The sequence below is a fragment of the Amphiura filiformis genome, chromosome 14 (genome assembly GCF_039555335.1).
Source record: "Amphiura filiformis chromosome 14, Afil_fr2py, whole genome shotgun sequence".
In the NCBI taxonomy this organism is placed as follows: domain Eukaryota; kingdom Metazoa; phylum Echinodermata; class Ophiuroidea; order Amphilepidida; family Amphiuridae; genus Amphiura; species Amphiura filiformis.
In genome coordinates, this window is record NC_092641.1 from 6,041,719 (window position 1) to 6,063,236 (window position 21,518).

A 21,518-nucleotide genomic window follows, 5' to 3' on the forward strand; every position below is an offset into this window, starting at 1 on the left:
GTAATAATTCCAATGCAAAAAGATTCATCCATGTCTCTCTTCAGCTGAATAAGTCAGTTATGGGGCATCGGGGTCTTTGAGGCTACTGTCTGGGCCCCTGTACAGGAAAAAATGGCTGTCATTGGTATTTTTGTGCACTCCAATGTGTAATAGTTCCAATGCAAAAATATTTATGCATGCCTCTCTTCAGCTGAATAAATCAGTTATTGGAAATTGGGCCCTTTGAGGCTACTGTCTGGGCCCCCGTACAGGAAAAAGTTGCTGTCATTGGTATTTTTGTGCACCCCAATGTGTAATAGTTCCAATGCAAAAAGATTCATCCTTGTCTCTCTTCAGCTGAATAACACCATATGGGCGGGCCCTTTGGGGCTACTGTCTGGGCCCCCGTACAGGCCAAAGTTGCTGTCATTGCTATAGGCATGAAAAGTATCCTCCTGGGAGTGATATCCAACAAGTTTTGTCCATGTCTCTCTTGAGCTGAATAAATGCATTTTTTGGCCTCCTATTTTGTGACCCCCAGGCTGAACGTACAGGCTGTGACCCGCAGCAATATGGAATATTGAATCTTGGGCCTATACGAACATAATCAGACCATCAAACCTTTTGTCTCTTCTGAGCTGAATAAATTGTCTGGGCTCCTAGTCTAATTTGGCACATTATGTTCAAGACCCAATTACATTCACAAGATGTGTACTCAGTTGTGAAAAATGTGATTGTTTCAAAATTATTTGATATCAGAAGAACGATCCATTTTCAGAATGCAATTTGGTGTGTCTGAAGTGCTCTAAGATCCCACAAAGAATACTGCAAAGGTGGATGACCGAGGCCTTAAGAAATCTATTATAGTTTTCCATTTACATATACAAAGTACAGCCGTCATGTGTTAATGTGATGGGTCATTAATGGGCTATTCCAGTTGAAATCCATATGACACCCCATAATATGGAAGACATGATCTCAATCTCCCACAAGATTTTAAAATCAGGGGTGTGATTCAAAGCTTGTGAAATATCCTGAAGGTAGTAGAAAATCCTGAAAACAGCATGAAATTGGGCTAAAATACCCAGAAACGGGCTGAAAATCAATAAAATTGCGTAAATTTTGGCCACAAAAAAATCCTGAAATCAGGAAAAATCCTGAAGATTCACACCCCTGTTAAATGGAGTCACCCATTCAGGTAACCCCATTTGAAATTCACACTCCCTGTGACAAAGATTAAGGTCATGTCTTCCATAGGAGATGTATGGATTTCAAATGAAATATAGCCCATTTTATACATCAGGTTATGTGTATCCTCCTAGCTATGCTAGATGTCTTTACAATCACACTTAATAGGCCTACAATTTTACAAAAATATATATTTGCTATATATACAAAAATACTTCCATCTGCATTCAGCAATTTTTTCCACTAGCGTTGTAAGTTATACAACAGTAAAGCGCGACCAACAAGTGTTCCATCTTCTTGACCGAGATTGAATAGTCTGTTTCATCTGAAGTTGAGAGTAAAACCATGTTGGATTTTATAGTGGCAGATAGGGATCATGTGTGTATACGTCCTGCGGGATTACGTAACGCTTAATTCGAATCTTCCACTGCGAAATCCATCATGGCATTACTCTCAACTAGTCTCATACTGGGATGTCTCATCTCTGGCATTCCAAGCTATCTCCAAATAAAGCAGATGCCACTCCAGCAAGTGTGGTCAACTGTTCATCGGACATGGTGGCCAACTGCTGTGATTCTACATGTCCCAATGGTCTCACAGCTTGATGGAAGTCCATATGCATCTGTTGGGCAGTACCTGGTGAGAGCTGTGAGGGTAACACTGGTCTGAGAGTTTGGTAAGATGGTATCCCACTCAGCTGAGGGTGATGGGTGTGTGGAATGCTCCCACTACTGCCTGGTGTGTGTATGATGGGTTGATGAGGTAGTGGGCTAAACTGGTGAGGGTGGGGGTGGGGCTGTGGGGTTGACATAATAGTCCGAGGAGTTGGATATGACATGATACTACTCTGTTGCGACGTTTGCAGTTCTATATGCGAAGTCATAACAGCAGGTTGCGAGGTGTGAGGTTCAGAGGTTATGACAATGGAAGGGTCAGAGGTCAATACAGCAGGAGGAATATTCATATGGTGTGCTGTATGGGTGTGCTCCTGTATCGAAGGGATTTCCTGTGGTGATGTGACATGGATTGGTATCAGTGCTTCTGCTACTGGAGGGATCGTGGTGATTGGCTGATTGAGTGGTGCCGATCCATCTTGGATGGTTGAACCTGAAGATAAAGTGAATGTGAAAAGAATGGGATTTAGTTGATGGGTGTATAAAGTGCACAAATGATGTATAGTAAAATCAAAAAGAACTTGTAAATATTTAACTCTTAGATTGTTAAATTTCAGATAGGAAAGTTCCTTGCCTGAGCCTTCAGAGCGTGCTTGACTTCGGCTGATGCCGGTACAGTGTTTCGAACCTGATGATGGCACTGATCTGAGCATACAATGAGCGCACAACTTGTCACCGCTTATGCACAAGCTCCCGTATGAATGCGCAAGCTTTCGTATACTAAGCTCGCATTATTTTCAAGTTTACTTCCACGTCTCGCACTTATCATCAACCCCCATGGGCAGCATGCCTACTTTGGTGGTATGAATTAATTCAATTGCAGCTACTTATGTTCAACATAAATTACCGGTACCTTTCCTTCTGTATATGAAGCTTTACATTTATAAGTGAATTCCTGTAGTGTGTGCTGAGACTTGTGGGTTTATGCCTGTGCATAGCATACTATAAATCACTGTGCTTTGTTTCTTTTCACTTGCATGGTTGAACTTTTGAATGAGGGGATGGACCCTTAATTATTTCTACATGTTATCATCATCTACAAACAATAATCATCTTTCACTCACCTGGGACTGCTACTGGTATCAAAGACGACACAGCAACCTGACCCTCATCTTTGCCATCGCCTGCATCTATATCCTGTTTCTTGTGTTTCTTCTTCACCCCTACTCCATCTACACCAATACTTCTCCTCTTCTTCTCCTTTCTTACAAGCCCACCAGCACCGCTCTGTGATGCCATGTCTTGTCTTGGCTGGACAAAATTTGTTGCACCCCACAGGAGCCTTGAATCAAGGACACTTGAGCAGACGCCAAGTTTACTATCGAGTTCTTGCAGTACAGAGAAGTGTTCATTGCCGGTGCTATTTACAACCGCAAGAAGTCTATGCACTCTACTTTGGATTCTATCCTTAAGCCACTGTGTGTCTCTAACCTGTGTGCTTCCTTGGTCTTTGTGAATGGATGTATGGACGAGATGAATATGTTTACAGATGGTGATGTTGGTGAGATTGTCTATGCAGGTACAGATGTATTGGTGGATGCATATCTGACACTGAAGGCAAGAGATGGCACACTTACGATTCTTGCAGATTGAGGCTGACTCCTGGACGGTGTACAAGACTTGGTTGGCTTCTATGATGTCCCATCTGAGGAGAAGTCAAACAAAGAAAAATGTGATGGTTAGCATCAAACAAATTATGTAAAGATGACACAAATTAATAAAGTGATGTAAGCTGCACATAATCACATATTAACTGATTGAAGCACATAGAGGTTAAGTACTTTTTCAAATCAGCCACTTTTACATTGAACTATGAGCATTGTAATGTGTAAATCCAAGAGCATGGACATGTCAGAAATGTAGTGCTGTTACTTATAAAATCTGATTGCAGTATAACGGCAAATCTGATCGTACTTACCCTTGGCTTTGCATATTACAATCACATAGTCCATTTAAGGAATTATCAAAGTCCATTTCAGAAATGGCACATACTCTTGAGGTTCAGATGTGGACTTGACTCAAGCTAAAAATGAGCCCAAATGACATAACTATACCTGAATCTGCACAGAGCATCTACATCATTCTCAAAATAGATTCTGTGAAGTGCCACATTATAAAATGAAATAACTGAAGGTGCCACTAACCAAAGGCGGGTCCAGGGTCCCGCCATTGAAAGTGGATAGGAAGAATCTCCTGGCATGTTTTTGTTCACATTTTCAACTATTTCAACAGACATAGTATTACAGAAAGGCCTAAATACACTTCAAAATTGTCAAAAAACTTAAATTGTTTATTTTCCCGATTTTTTCCCCGGATTTGACAAGTGCCCATCATTTTCACCAAAATTGGACTCTGAAAACATAAACCAGACCTCTGCACTTTTTTGGGGTTCAGTCAGTTCAAATTGCTGTAGCCTTGATTTATTAGTCTGGTCTTGTTTTGAGTTCACAGAACTTTAATATTCAAGCATTATTTTTAGAATTTAGCATCTGACGGCGGTATTAATCATGCCTATCCCAGGAGCAAAGTACCCATCCGTAATGACAGGTGGTTGAATAAGACACTGCTACATACTAACCTGTGTGAGTCATCAGGACATGCTCTCAAACACACCTCTCCCATTGCAATTCCTGCATCATGTCTTCCCTGCATATCTTCTCCCTGTGAAACCAGCTTCCCTTTGATACTGCTACATACTAACCTGTGTGAGTCATCAGGACATGCTCTCAAACACACCTCTCCCATTGCAATCCCTGCATCATGTCTTCCCTGCATATCTTCTCCCTGTGAAACCAGCTTCCCTTTGATACTGCTACATACTAACCTGTGTGAGTCATCAGGACATGCTCTCAAACACACCTCCCCATTGCAATCCCTGCATCATGTCTTCCCTGCATATCTTCTCCCTGTGAAACCAGCTTCCCTTTGATACTGCTACATAATAACCTGTGTGAGTCATCAGGACATGCTCTCAAACACACCTCTCCCATTGCAATCCCTGCATCATGTCTTCCCTGCATATCTTCTCCCTGTGTAACCAGCTTCCCTTTGATACTGCTACATACTAACCTGTGTGAGTCATCAGGGCATGCTCTCACACACACCTCTCCCATTGCAATCCCTGCATCATGTCTTCCCTGCATATCTTCTCCCTGTGTAACTAGCTTTCCTTTGATACTGCTACATACTAACCTGTGTGAGTCATCAGGACATGCTCTCAAACACACCTCTCCCATTGCAATCCCTGCATCATGTCTTCCCTGCATATCTTCTCCCTGTGAAACCAGCTTCCCTTTGATACTGCTACATACTAACCTGTGTGAGTCATCAGGACATGCTCTCAAACACACCTCTCCCATTGCAATCCCTGCATCATGTCTTCCCTGTATATCTTCTCCCTGTGAAACCAGCTTCCCTTTGATACTGCTACATACTAACCTGTGTGAGTCATCAGGACATGCTCTCAAACACACCTCTCCCATTGCAATCCCTGCATCATGTCTTCCCTGTATATCTTCTCCCTGTGTAACCAGCTTCCCTTTGATACTGCTACATAATAACCTGTGTGAGTCATCAGGACATGCTCTCAAACACACCTCTCCCATTGCAATCCCTGCATCATGTCTTCCCTGCATATCTTCTCCCTGTGAAACCAGCTTCCCTTTGATACTGCTACATACTAACCTGTGTGAGTCATCAGGACATGCTCTCAAACACACCTCTCCCATTGCAATCCCTGCATCATGTCTTCCCTGCATATCTTCTCCCTGTGAAACCAGCTTCCCTTTGATACTGCTACATACTAACCTGTGTGAGTCATCAGGACATGCTCTCAAACACACCTCTCCCATTGCAATCCCTGCATCATGTCTTCCCTGCATATCTTCTCCCTGTGAAACCAGCTTCCCTTTGATACTGCTACATACTAACCTGTGTGAGTCATCAGGACATGCTCTCAAACACACCTCTCCCATTGCAATCCCTGCATCATGTCTTCCCTGCATATCTTCTCCCTGCGTAACCAGCTTCCCTTTGATACTGCTACATACTAACCTGTGTGAGTCATCAGGGCATGCTCTCAAACACACCTCTCCCATTGCAATCCCTGCATCATGTCTTCCCTGCATATCTTCTCCCTGTGAAACCAGCTTCCCTTTGATACTGCTACATACTAACCTGTGTGAGTCATCAGGACATGCTCTCAAACACACCTCTCCCATTGCATTCCCTGCATCATGTCTTCCCTGCATATCTTCTCCCTGTGAAACCAGCTTCCCTTTGATACTGCTACATACTAACCTGTGTGAGTCATCAGGACATGCTCTCAAACACACCTCTCCCATTGCAATCCCTGCATCATGTCTTCCCTGCATATCTACTCCCTGTGAAACCAGCTTCCCTTTGATACTGCTACATACTAACCTGTGTGAGTCATCAGGGCATGCTCTCAAACACACCTCTCCCATTGCAATCCCTGCATCATGTCTTCCCTGCATATCTTCTCCCTGTGTAACCAGCTTCCCTTTGACACTGCTACATACTAACCTGTGTGAGTCATCAGGGCATGCTCTCACACACACCTCTCCCATTGCAATCCCTGCATCATGTCTTCCCTGCATATCTTCTCCCTGTGAAACCAGCTTCCCTTTGATACTGCTACATACTAACCTGTGTGAGTCATCAGGGCATGCTCTCAAACACACCTCTCCCATTGCAATCCCTGCATCATGTCTTCCCTGCATATCTTCACCCTGTGTAACCAGCTTCCCTTTGATACTGCTACATACTAACCTGTGTGAGTCATCAGGACATGCTCTCAAACACACCTCTCCCATTGCAATCCCTGCATCATGTCTTCCCTGCATATCTTCACCCTGTGTAACCAGCTTCCCTTTGATACTGCTACATACTAACCTGTGTGAGTCATCAGGGCATGCTCTCAAACACACCTCTCCCATTGCAATCCCTGCATCATGTCTTCCCTGCATATCTTCACCCTGTGAAACCAGCTTCCCTTTGATACTGCTACATACTAACCTGTGTGAGTCATCAGGACATGCTCTCAAACACACCTCTCCCATTGCAATCCCTGCATCATGTCTTCCCTGCATATCTTCTCCCTGTGTAACCAGCTTCCCTTTGATACTGCTACATACTAACCTGTGTGAGTCATCAGGACATGCTCTCAAACACACCTCTCCCATTGCAATCCCTGCATCATGTCTTCCCTGCATATCTTCTCCCTGTCAAACCAGCTTCCCTTTGATACTGCTACATACTAACCTGTGTGAGTCATCAGGACATGCTCTCAAACACACCTCTCCCATTGCAATCCCTGCATCATGTCTTCCCTGCATATCTTCTCCCTGTGAAACCAGCTTCCCTTTGATACTGCTACATACTAACCTGTGTGAGTCATCAGGGCATGCTCTCAAACACACCTCTCCCATTGCAATCCCTGCATCATGTCTTCCTGTATATCTTCTCCCTGTGAAACCAGCTTCCCTTTGATACTGCTACATACTAACCTGTGTGAGTCATCAGGGCATGCTCTCAAACACACCTCTCCCATTGCAATCCCTGCATCATGTCTTCCCTGCATATCTTCTCCCTGTGAAACCAGCTTCCCTTTGATACTGCTACATACTAACCTGTGTGAGTCATCAGGACATGCTCTCAAACACACCTCTCCCATTGCAATCCCTGCATCATGTCTTCCCTGTATATCTTCTCCCTGTGTAACCAGCTTCCCTTTGATACTGCTACATACTAACCTGTGTGAGTCATCAGGGCATGCTCTCAAACACACCTCTCCCATTGCAATCCCTGCATCATGTCTTCCCTGCATATCTTCACCCTGTGAAACCAGCTTCCCTTTGATACTGCTACATACTAACCTGTGTGAGTCATCAGGACATGCTCTCAAACACACCTCTCCCATTGCAATCCCTGCATCATGTCTTCCCTGCATATCTTCTCCCTGTGAAACCAGCTTCCCTTTGATACTGCTACATACTAACCTGTGTGAGTCATCAGGGCATGCTCTCAAACACACCTCTCCCATTGCAATCCCTGCATCATGTCTTCCCTGCATATCTTCTCCCTGTGAAACCAGCTTCCCTTTGATACTGCTACATACTAACCTGTGTGAGTCATCAGGGCATGCTCTCAAACACACCTCTCCCATTGCAATCCCTGCATCATGTCTTCCCTGCATATCTTCTCCCATCTTAGTGTACCAGCTTCCCTTTGATACTGCTACATACTAACCTGTGTGAGTCATCAGGGCATGCTCTCAAACACACCTCTCCCATTGCAATCCCTGCATCATGTCTTCCCTGCATATCTTCTCCCTGTGTAACCAGCTTCCCTTTGATACTGCTACATACTAACCTGTGTGAGTCATCAGGGCATGCTCTCAAACACACCTCTCCCATTGCAATCCCTGCATCATGTCTTCCCTGCATATCTTCTCCCTGTGTAACCAGCTTCCCTTTGATACTGCTACATACTAACCTGTGTGAGTCATCAGGACATGCTCTCAAACACACCTCTCCCATTGCAATCCCTGCATCATGTCTTCCCTGCATATCTTCTCCCTGTGTAACCAGCTTCCCTTTGATACTGCTACATACTAACCTGTGTGAGTCATCAGGACATGCTCTCAAACACACCTCTCCCATTGCAATCCCTGCATCATGTCTTCCCTGCATATCTTCTCCCTGTGAAACCAGCTTCCCTTTGATACTGCAACATACTAACCTGTGTGAGTCATCAGGACATGCTCTCAAACACACCTCTCCCATTGCAATCCCTGCATCATGTCTTCCCTGCATATCTTCTCCCTGTGTAACCAGCTTCCCTTTGATACTGCTACATACTTACCTGTGTGAGTCATCAGGACATGCTCTCAAACACACCTCTCCCATTGCAATCCCTGCATCATGTCTTCCCTGCATATCTTCTCCCTGTGAAACCAGCTTCCCTTTGATACTGCTACATACTAACCTGTGTGAGTCATCAGGACATGCTCTCAAACACACCTCCCCCATTGCAATCCCTGCATCATGTCTTCCCTGCATATCTTCTCCCTGTGAAACCAGCTTCCCTTTGATACTGCTACATACTAACCTGTGTGAGTCATCAGGGCATGCTCTCAAACACACCTCTCCCATTGCAATCCCTGCATCATGTCTTCCCTGCATATCTTCTCCCTGTGAAACCAGCTTCCCTTTGATACTGCTACATACTAACCTGTGTGAGTCATCCGGACATGCTCTCAAACACACCTCTCCCATTGCAATCCCTGCATCATGTCTTCCCTGCATATCTTCTCCCTGTGTAACCAGCTTCCCTTTGATACTGCTACATACTAACCTGTGTGAGTCATCAGGACATGCTCTCAAACACACCTCTCCCATTGCAATCCCTGCATCATGTCTTCCCTGCATATCTTCTCCCTATGTAACCAGCTTCCCTTTGATACTGCTACATACTAACCTGTGTGAGTCATCAGGGCATGCTCTCAAACACACCTCTCCCATTGCAATCCCTGCATCATGTCTTCCCTGCATATCTTCTCCCTGTGTAACCAGCTTCCCTTTGGTCAAGCTGATGCACCTGTTAACCAGACAGTCCCTTGCATACTTCAGCAGATGGAACACACAGGTGTCCAGACGTTCTGAGATGTTTTCTTGAGAGTATTCATAATGGAATCTCTGGTAGAAGGGTTCAGTGAAGATGGTAGGAGGGAATGTGTCTCCTTTGTTGTTGCAGTATGTCCACTCGTTTTTCCTGCTTACCCATTGGGTAAGGAAATACCTGTGAATAATTGAAAATGAATAAATGAATAAATGACGTTTCAAAAGACCAGAAATTAATCATGGGATGTACCAGCCTAGACAAAAGAGACGTCAAAGGTGGCTGCCCACATAATCACACGCCATGTAGGGCCTTATATATGCTTGACTGGCTATTAAAGGATCAAAAGATTGTGTATGCTTCAGTTATAGGCTATATATCCTCTTTTACTTAAAAAAAATACTCCAATTTCTAATTGCCCCACTTAATCTACACTGCTGTACCTAGCCAGCAATGTTAGTCAATCATTTACTTCTTGACTCTTACGTAATTAACTGACCAACCTGTAAGGGACATTAAGCCATCAGTCTCATGTATGTACAGAGAGCCATACCTGTACAAGGTGTATCAAAATGCTTGGTACCCATCAATATTCAGTGAACATGGCCAAGACTGCCACATCAAAATGCATCATAACAGCCACCTTTGTAGATTTATGTCATAAAAGGTCATTAAACAATCAATTATATAGTCATTTAAAGAGGATCTAATGTGTGAATGTGTAAGAAACAACTGTTTAATTAGAAAACAAAGTTAATGGGTACCAATCATTTTGATACAGCCTGTATATGTAGGTCACAGTCAGTTTTGAAAAGAGTAGGGTATTAACCCCTGATGTCCAAATCCATCCTGGTGCTAGGGTATTTATAATCCAAGTACTGACAGTGTCATGATGTGCACTATAAGGCTGCCATTCTGCAGACATTATATTATATATTGTATAAACAACAGTGCTGTGATGTTGATGAAATGGCACTATACAAGCGCAATACCTATGTACATGTATGAACCATAAAGATTCGCCTAACGGTGCATGGAATTTTAGGCACAAACTAAAAGCGCCCTCCTGGAAAAATCTCACCAGCAACAAGGGCATAGACCCTTAATTCTTGTTTGGATTTCCATAGGAGGGCACTCTCTACTTTTACATGAAATTCACCTTTAGACAAAGGAGCACAATGCATCATTAGGCAAATCATTATAGTATGTGTAAATGGATATAGACCACTTGACATGTGACATCATTGCCCAGCAGTATGTGTGCAATTTATGTCAATTTCCACTGTTCTCTGCCCTGCAGTGTGTGTATGCATCGTAGTTTGCTCAGGGCACATGCATTTTAAATTGCCCACATTTCATATGGTACAAGAAATCCATTGAACAGTGTAGTGGTTCGTTCAAGCATATCGATAGACCAGTCCCTCGCCTTTGTTGATAAACAATGATGTCAAGTGGTCTATATGCTTACATGAAAGTCTAATCCTTACCTGCAGAATTCCTGCGTCTTAGCTGATACTGAGAGCCTTTCAAGCAGGGTTTGTAGATGATCCTCAAATAATGTCTGCTCTGTCTGCTCTAGTAATATCTTCAACAGTTTATGTACTCTTGACTCAATTGATGCATTGCCTGGATAAAGGACAAATATCCAAATAACTTTGATGAACATTAAGTACACTCTAAGAAGACAGGGGTTTCAACTTGATTTGTTCACAGCCACAATTACTGATGTTGAATCCTGAGGTCCCTTGAATACTTGGATTTGCAAACTTATGAACCTTTTATATCTCTATTTTCTTATGTTTTTTGTTGGTTTTTTTTCCTCACTTTTTACCTGTATCTCAATTTCATTACTGCCAACTTTAGCCAGATTGGATCAGATCTGGCCATAATTTTGTTTAAATTTAGATCAAGGAATTAACCACATTTCAAAAAGAAAATGCTTGAGGACCAAATACACCCTTCTTAATGTTTTCCTTTACATTTCAAAATTGGTCAAATATCAGTGGTTGGTGGACTGGATTTGGCCCGCAGGCTGTCTGTAGAGAACCTCTGCTCTAAGAAGTGAATTATGGTGTGGTGCCAAAAGCAGACTCACTAATTTTAAATAAAGCGAGAAGGGGTTTAGAGTTTAGAAAGCGTTAAGTCTAATAACATATTTAATATACATGGTAGATCCTTAAATCCTGAACTCCAAATCTTTAAATCTCCAACAAAATAGAAATTTCTTTCCTAAAGTATTTTGCTGTAAACCTTTGACAAGAGCGTACTTCAGAAAGTTTGTGTTTTTGCGCGTCATACTCATTGTTAATCTTGTCGCCATTAGCATTGTGAGTTGTGCATTGTCAACATCGTGAATGTATGCTTTTGTCAAAGGTTTACAGCAATTTAATTTCAGTGGTGAATTTATCACTTTTGTTGCAGTTGATTTAACCATATTGATTAAAAGTTGGATGGAAGTTTCTCATTAGTTTATTGTTTTTGGGGGTCCCTATATTACACCATTGTACATCTTTGGCCTGGTTGGATCAGTATATGTAATTTGCTCAAAATTTCAAATCACAACACTTACCTATAGTCTTCTTCAGCATGTCAGCCCAGGCTTTGTCAACGGACCATGGACAGATTAAACGTCTGGGTGTATGATCAAAAACAGATGTCCAGGAGTTGTGAAGATGACCAGGCCATGGAGACATAAACCATGCAGGCACCAGATCTTCACAAGCTTCACACGCCTTCTTCAGTGTGCTAAAGAAGATATCCGCAACACATGTAGTTAGTGTTTTAGTGTGACTGATGCACCAAGCGACTGGGAGAGTTTGTCCGATATCATCGACGACTTGGAGTGTGGTCAATGTGAACTTTGACGATACTTCAGTTGAATCACAACAAGCACCATTTGCACAAAACTTCAACATCATATCTTTCTGAAGTTCGGATTGGATGACAATAATAAAATCATCATGCTGGAGTCCTGGGAAATCGAAATCATCAGAATTTCCTTCGATCCTATAGGTTAAGATCGGACTTGGATCAATAGACCCCGCCCACTGCTTCATCCATGACAACAGACTCAACTTATCGTTTGATTGACGCTGGATCGTACTCGCCACAAAAACATCAACAATATCGGGAATTTCTTGTTTACTCAACGTGTGATGTCTATCATATACATTACCAACGCTGTTACACACATCCTTCATAATTTCTTCCCGAGTTTGACGAGAACTCTTGACGGTGCCTATTTCTTCCCGTGTTTGATCACGATGAGAACTCTTGACGGTGCCTTGTCGCTTGCTTCCTTTTGGAATCCATACATGTTGTAATTCTATTTGGTGTGAGTAGTGAGTACATACGCATTCTACTTCTACTTTTCCGTTTTCAAGGATAGATGCTATCATGGTGGAAGTACAGTTGCTTTCTATTTTACAAGAACCTGTAATGAAGGTAAGAAAATTAATGGATAAATCAAGGATTCTCAAGCATAATATAAGCTTCACAACTAAACATCTACCAAAAGTAATTACCCACCCCCCCCCTTTTATTATGAGATATCTCAAAATCTATGCATCAAAATTTAAAACTGAAATGGCAAAAGGAAACTCAGTTTTATTTTGCAAATTTTGATGCCTCATTTGCCTTGATAGCCCAAAATTTGTTGCCATGGTGACCCTTTAATATGAAAAAGATGCCTATTCAAAAGTAGCACCTAAACAAATTGAAAATCTTGCTTTTGTTGCTACGAGTGCCTGGTCGTCACAGGACACCGCTGGTCATCCTTGACCAGTCATGTAGAGAATGTAATAGCACACTGTCAGACTTGAGTAGCTTTTAAGTGCAACTTTTGAAAATGCATCTTTTTCATTCAAGGAGTCACCATGGCTACACAAATTTTAAGCTATTCAGACAAATGGCGTATCATATTTTGCAGAACCAACCTGGGTTTGTTTTTGCTATTTCAGTTTATTTTAAAATTGATGCATAGATTTTGAATTATGTCTTATAATAAAGGGGGGTAATTACTTTTTGATAGGTGTTTGTGTTTCCCCTAAAGCTTTTTGAAATAAATGGAAAACATATGTTATGAAATGTGTAAAATAGTATGTGTAGCCTTACTTGGTTCATTATGTAAAAAAGAGGCTATTTTAAAAGTTGCATCTGAGACCATAGGAGTAAACTTGATCTCAAACAATACAGTAAGTCAGGCCTCTATACGACGTATTTATGTGTTTGGTAAGAAAAGTTGACTCCCATACTGAGGTGTAACTTTTAAAATGGCCTCTTTTTACATAATGACCCATTGTGACCGAACGTAATGATGTGTGTCCCCTTACCTTGCCACTTCTGTCTTCGTTTGCCTTTGTTATTTGATCTAAACATCCCAGACCTATTGCACTGGTAGTACTGAGTCCTCTTGCCCCCTTGTATCACTTTATCTCCTGTTGTCTTGGTGAAGGAGCACCCTTCAGCTATTTCAATGGAGGCTTTCCATTCATCAAATTCTGAAATATTGAAATGTACAATTTTAATGGTTAGTCACATATTATTTTTAAATACACTTTTTCATTTTGCTTGTTTGCAGTGATAGATGATCTATAGTTTGCAGTGATAGATGATCTATTTAATCTTAATACCTAGTTTTGGAATCTAAAGTTTTAATTTTTGATGCTTTTGTGTCTTATGGCCACCAATTTGAATTATTTTTACTGACCCTTTGTCATTCGGCAATTTGAGATACTGAGTGTTAATATTGATGTTCATAATGATGTTGTTTAAAAATACCTCTCCAAATTATTATGCTACACATTTTCGCCTCAAGTTCGGTAGTGAGTGACATGGATGTGTATTTCGCTGGGCTCAGTATTGAAACGTTCGTGTAAAATTAATCGCGAAGAGCATACATGCATGCGTACAAGGGCGGTTTGTCAAAAAGTATTTCTTCTATAAAAATAATTCAAGTAAAGAATAGTTTGCGATAGCCAGGGTGTTTATAATGACCTGTTGCGTGATCCGTTGTATTTTGACATTGTATTATGATAACGCGCTGGTGTAAGTTGCTGGCAGTATGTCTGTTGCCAACTGTTTGATTTTTTACAGGGAAATTGAAAAATAAAGTTGAATCTATTAAATTTTATTTTGTATTCAAATCTAAAAGAAAAATGATACAGGTGAATAACAAAAACAAAACTGACATTTATGAATGAATTTATGACTTTGTATCAGTAATTTTTTGAGTATTCTAAACATTTTGCTTGGACCCTGGAATATCCTTCAGAGCTGCAGCGCCTGCAGCCCCCAGGATATTCCTCTGTTCTAAAGCGAAATGTTTAGATTCTTAATACTATACCTTCAAAAAACTGATATGAAGTCATTTTACAGGTTAAAACCTGTAATCATACATGTATATTTACCTTCATAGCTATCCAATACCACAGTCTCAGTTTTGAAGATAAATGCATGTTTGGTAGATAAATGCCTTCTCAGATCCGATATCTTATAAAGTCTTTGTCCGCATTCCAGACACTGACATTTGCCCACCCTAGACGACTCCAACGTATGCATTGTTTCATGACAACTCTGTTGATGTCGGTTAATATTATGCTTAGAATTGGACTGATATTGGCATTGAGGGCACTTATGTCGTTTAGGTCCTTCCTTTGCTTTTGGTCCTCTTCTCAGTATCGGCGGTGCCCACTTGACCCCCGGATGACATTCGTTGACGTGTTTGCCAATATCTGTGGATCTGTTAGAACCAAAACTGCATGAAGGGCAAGTGTGTGCTAATTGAGGCGTGAAAGTGATATCAGGGTGATTTCGTTTGAAGTGCCTTTTCATGTTAAAGGTATGTCTTGTATTATATGAACATTTTAAACAAATATGATTGCTTGTGGAAGACTCTGTTGGACGCTTTTGATCATTAGGCGTGGACGTCTCATTTGTCTCCAAAGACTCTGTTGTAGCACCATGTTGTTCTGAGTTGTTTGATAAAGATGTACCATTAAATTGCACATTTGTTGCATTACTTTGATCTTGATGTGAGTCCTGTTGGCAAGACACACTACCATCTCCATTGCTAACATTGTGACCATGGTCTACAGAACTTGATCTCTCTTCTACTATTTCATCAAGTACCTCTTCCTCATCATTTCTCTCAATTCCAAAGTTTCTCGGTATCAGATAATCGACACAGATTTCTCTGTCTGCAACCCAGGTGGCTAAAACTCTACGCAGATATTTTGCGTTGCTGGACGGATTTGTCACATGGTGAATAGCAAATGATGGTACATGACTTTGAGGTGAATGAGTTGTTGTAAGCAGATCAAATATATTTCTCTTGAAGCACGCTAACGCCGCCATGATCAAGGTGACTACACCCGAAATACTTGCGCATCTTTGCAGAGGAAACATTTGTGCGCAGGTTTGGTTTGCACAGGTGTGCTCCTTGTCTGGGGTATTTTGTTTTGGATCATGGCAACATGTGATCTCAAGGTTTGATGGTTTGTATTTGAATACAGCTTCAAAATATCCAGATAATATATCCTGTAGATTATCTGGAACAGACCACCCTAAGGAATCACCGTATACTGCCTTAATACAATCATCTTGTCTTGTGATATTGCAAAAACTGAAACTACACCCTGGTTGCATCTCAGAACTGAAGCAAACTTTATCTGAAGTACACCCAACATTGAATACTACAAATAATGATGACGGTGACTGTTTTCTCTTGTCAAGACATTCCTGTATATACTTTTTATCAATATCACCTGGATGGTGTGGATCGTGATAAATACACAAAGTGTCTTCTTGTGATTGGTTCATCAAATTGAGCATCCAATTGATGATGTCATGTGACAACCATCTGTCACAGCATATCTTGACTAACTCCTCACCGCTCATACCATAGTTGTTTAATTCTTCATCCCATTTTTGATGGAAGACTAGATGTTGGAATTTCTTCAGTGAATCACTGCTTGGACATCTTAAAACAGACTTTGGCATTATCAGTTGACCTAGAGAAAACACAGATTCAAAATAATGATGGTTATGAAAATTAAAATTATATGTACGTATAATTGTATCTCACACAAGATCCAGTCCCTTTTACCAGCTTGTTGCTGTTGGTTGTCCCGGGTTGGTAGTATATCAGTCATTCTGTTGTTTGTCTAAAATTATTCACTCTGAATATCTTCAAATAAAAACAGGTTTAGTTACAACAGAGAGAGAGCACAAGGAACAAGTTAATGGCCAGTTAGTAATGAGCGACTGGACCATATGGGGACGTGTCAGCCTTTTGGTATATCAATGATGACCCCTTTTTCTAAGCCAATATTGGTCATTGATGGGTCATTTTTTTCTCAATTATTTTTGGAAAATAGCCCAATTTTGCCTCAGTCTAGCCAAAATTTTTGAAATTTTCCAAAAATTTGGGGGAAAATTTGTAAAAACTAAATTTAATGGGTTAAATTTGGCTGAAAATGTTGACTTTTGGTATATCCATGAGTCCAAATTTCTTGTAAAATTTGTATATTGATGGATCCACTTTCAAATTCCTAGCGGCACACCCCTACCAAAACTTGAGTAATTAACTGCCAAACCGTGGACCTGGTATTACACCTAGGACCTACACCCCATATGCATTATTACGGAGTGTAGTACCCCCGCTGCCACTCTCTTATGACCATGGACATCCACGGTTACTGTGGGTCCGTGCTTTATGGGTGATTGAAATGTCATAGGTGGGTCCACATTTGTCTGTGAAAACAAACACACATCCACATACCCTGATGCTTACCTGCAAACCACTCCAGCTCTTTTTCCACAGCACTTCTGATATCCCTAGCTTTGTGTAGGGCCAGCATTTGGTCAATGCATTCCATATCATACCGACAGTCCCTGACTTCAATGTAGTAATACTGGCCATCCTGACTGGAGTCTTCACTGTGTTGCTGAAGTTGGCTTTTCCAGAGTTGTAGTACAGAGTAACTTGGTATAGTGGATTTGTTAAAGATGTTGGTTACTTGTTGGGGATTGGTGTACAATGTGACCTAGAATAAACATATTGGGATATTCCAGTTGACATCCAAACACCCCGTATGGACGAAATCATTAGACATGATCTTAATCTTCCACACAGGGGGTGTGAATTTCAAATGGGGGTTGCCTGAATGGGTAACTTCATTTGAAATCTACACTCCAGAGTGGAAGATTAAGGTCATATCTTCCATAGGGGGTGTATGGATTTCAACTGGAATAGACCATTTACTATGAAGAATGTAAATCTTAAAAATGTGGTTTTAAAACATTTATACAATGGAACATTATTAACAGGGGCTCACTTCAATATAAAATGGATAGGTGTAAGACTGACACTTTGACTGTAAACAGCATTCGGTGAGAGCAACATTTTTAGAAAAATGGGATCCTTGGGTGAGAGCACAATTTTTGGCATTGGGTGAGGGGTATTGGTGAGAATATTGCTTTTTCATAAGTCGTATCTTTGGAATTAGTTGTTCAATTGCAAAATGCAGAAAACCAACATCTCAAAATCAACATTTCCGAGTTCCGACTGATTTTGCTTGATTGCATCACATTTAAAATACAAATAGTCAAGTTTCAAAAGTGACAAATTTAGATATTTCCTCCTTCAGGGTGATTTCTGCTACCTTTCGTTGCAGGTTCAATAAAGCCTAACAGATGAATGCTCACTCCGCTGCAATCAATATCTGCATGCTTTGAGGGAAAAGTCAATGCAAATTTTTGTCACTTTTGAAAAGCTCTCTTCTTTATTCAAATTGCTAGTCTTCCATCAAAGTTTGGAAAGTAAAGTCATATCGTACCAAATATGGTATCAAAATATGCAGAACTAAATTCTCTATCGACTACTTTAATTTGTAATTTTATATAGTGCCTTTAAGAAATGGCTTTGGTGGCAATTTGTGATGACTCTTTGAGTTGACTTACTTCATTTTCCATAGGATTTGAGACAGATGGTAGCACAGCTTGAATAGTATCCAATCTGCTGAGTGTCTCAAGACTTTCTTTTGTCAAACGCTTTGAGTTTACATGCACAAACCCCTGTGAAAATGTACAAATTATTGTAAACGAAAGTAAAGAAGTTAGGGAAATCAGGTGATGCAAATCCACAAATCAATTTGCACAAAGATTCTCGTAACAATAAATAGCGCAAAATCCGTGTGGATTTGCATAACATTCCGACACTGGCGACAGTTTACCGAGTAAAAAAATCTTGTAGAAGCACTGAGTTTGACCATGGTTTTGACTACTTTATGCAATACACTTTGTTTTCGTAACAACTGAACCCTCAAAAGGAAAAATTATAATATAACTTGGTCTAATTTACTTCAATCATTTATTGTAATGTATAATAATGCTAAGGGGTACGGTATTTTAAAAGTAAAAACTGCCAATCGGTAGGCCTACTGTGAAAAAGATGTGAAACACAGATGACTTGACATCATGTGACCCGGGATTTGACTCAACATGTGTCCCGGGGGGAGCCGGGTGTTGGCCGGGACTGGTATAAGACTTGACGTCGGCCAAACCCCGGGAAATTGGGCGGGACTTTGCCGGGATTATGTCGTAACTTACCCGGGGTTTTCCAACCAGTAAAATGGGCCGTGAACATGGCCATGGTTTACTAGTATGGATGCCCGCATTTATGGGCCAGGGATCACTTGGCCGTACTTGAGCCGTGGATGTATAATAATCCACTGAGTTGCCACATTAATTTACTGTTCATATAAATCCATTCCAAAAACAAAATCTTGGCTGTTGTTTCCAAATTTTGCAGTAGACAATGTATCTGCTATTTAGAGGGGCTCTAAAGTTAGCATGTTTAACCAGGCCACACTGGCTTCTTGACATTGACATGCACGTGCAAACGAGAGCCTGCTATACGCTTATTTATGCCAAATGTATTGGGGTTTTTTTACGTTATTTTTTAAAAGTTTTAACCACCCACCAAGAGTAAAGTTTTAAATTATTACTAGGCCTACACTCAAAAACAAAACTGACCGTGATAATAAAAGAATCCATGATACTTTTGTGACATCTGCGATCGACTGCTACATGGCCATAATACTTAGTAGTGTATGTTCTTATAAATTCTCTCGAGCTGTATTTTTCTTCTTTGAAAAATTAATATAGGTGTATGATATAAAAATTGAATTCAATGTCTTACCGGTATATCATACACCTATAATTATTTTTCAAAATACAGCTCGAGAGAATCTATGTAGCCTAATTTCGTTATCGTTTTTAGATGTTCCGCAACAAGGTGAGTAACTGACGTATTTGCAATGGAACACACATGTATGTAGACCTACATCATGTATATTTGAAGCGTTTGAATCCACCCAGCATGCATGTCCAGAGTTCGGCAGTCCATTGAATACATAGGGGAGATTGGGGTTAGTTGGAAGCGGGGTAAGTTGAAACATTGTATTTTTTCTGACACAAAAAATTAATTTGGTAAAATACTGGCACCTAGTAATAGGTATTAGTAAGGGTCATCCACCAAATTAGCAACAGCACTGATGCCCCACGAGTGTTGGCTTGGGAAAGGAATATCTGTTTTTTGACTTACCGGGGTACTGACTAATTTTTATACCCCTCAGAAAAGATGCGTTATCTCCATGTTGTTTGAAGATTCAGGGGATTATTTTTTGAGTATCATAAGCACTAGTAGTAAGTCCCAGAATAATATTAAATAAAAGTTTTACTGTATTTCTTATTTTGTGTATGAACTTTGAAATGTAAAAATAGGCATCGGGGTTAGTTGAAACTTTTGAGGTGGGGTTAGTTGACACGTGAAAATCGCATAGAAAAATATGGTTAAAAATTTGACTTTTTAAAAATGTGTAACATGTTTACCATTTCTTCAATATTGCTTTAATATGGTTTAAAAAAGCAATAATACAAGCAAAAAGTGCACACAGAAATTAACTTTTAAAATATTTTAGGCTTCTCATATTTTGGTCCATGGTGACACTCGTCACCTTGTGTCCAAAGTATTGACCCGCACTCCCACATATTTATTTATTCATTTTTTCACACTGATTGTATGTTAAAGGGTGCCTTCAAAGGAAGTATAACCCTAACAACACAATAATAATTATTTTGACATTTTTACAAGCTGTGTTTCAACTAACCCCACCCTATGTTTCAACTTACCCCAGGGGTGGGGTTAGTTGAAACACTTTTTTTCAAATGTTCAAATTGGATTAGGCGAGTGAAAGTCGATTCCGAGTTTATCGTCCCCCGCCCGCGTCACTTTTTGGTAACCAAAAACACCCGCGTCAAATTTTCAAAATGCCAAAATAATTCATTATTTTCAAAGTATCAGTGTTTTCACCAGTTTTAGCAATTGGAAACACATAAATTCATAACTTGGAAGCAAAACGAGGCCCTTTTCTAACTTTTCTAGTCCCTACCCATATAAAAACATGTTTATAAATAACATGTATGAGTGTGGCTTTAAATCAACACGCATTTTAGGTCAATAATGAAATCTGTTGAAATAATGAAAAATGAAAAATGAAAAAGTCACCTCACCAACCTGGGAAAAAAAAGGGACGATAAACTCGGAATTAACTTTCATTGGCCTTATATGAATATTCATAAGCAGGTCCAATAAAGTTTAAGGCTGTATTTGTAGCATGTATGTATATGTTTATACTGATATGGTTAGTGATTCTTGAAAGTAATCGGTTTGCGTTAAAAAGACGATTTTGTAAAAAATGTTTCAACTAACCCCAACCTCCCCTACCTGCCGAATTTTGAGCCCACATGACAAGATTGCCGCGATATTAAAACCATATTAAGATCCAGGCCTACATGTATCCGATGCTCAGGGCGAGAACTTGGGCGAGGAATACCCGGGTTTGCATCGGATATTCGCCCGGTGTGTCCTGGACTGGCCAGGTGTTTACCCGGGACTTGAACTTTTAAACCCAAAATCCACGGCCCATGACCTGGCCATCCCCGGGTCCCCAGGGGCTGTGGATGCATTTGATA

The 21,518-nt window shown here is 40.6% G+C and overlaps 1 protein-coding gene across 1 annotated transcript; it reads right to left on the reverse strand.

The window, feature by feature from the left end:
- Window positions 1-650: 650 nt before the first annotated feature.
- LOC140169141 (uncharacterized) lies at window positions 651-17,886 on the reverse strand. Its single transcript, XM_072192399.1, has 14 exons — window positions 17,851-17,886; window positions 17,275-17,527; window positions 14,891-16,492; window positions 13,814-13,981; window positions 12,052-12,915; window positions 10,970-11,108; window positions 9,342-9,662; window positions 8,727-9,218; window positions 8,112-8,603; window positions 7,283-7,984; window positions 4,701-7,001; window positions 4,543-4,665; window positions 2,906-3,486; window positions 651-2,274 (listed from the first exon to the last, which is right to left on the reverse strand). Exons 1-14 carry the CDS (start codon window positions 17,884-17,886, stop codon window positions 1,646-1,648), a joined length of 8,703 nt encoding a protein of 2,900 aa, XP_072048500.1. The 3' UTR covers window positions 651-1,645.
- Between the last annotated feature and the right edge of the window lie 3,632 nt (window positions 17,887-21,518).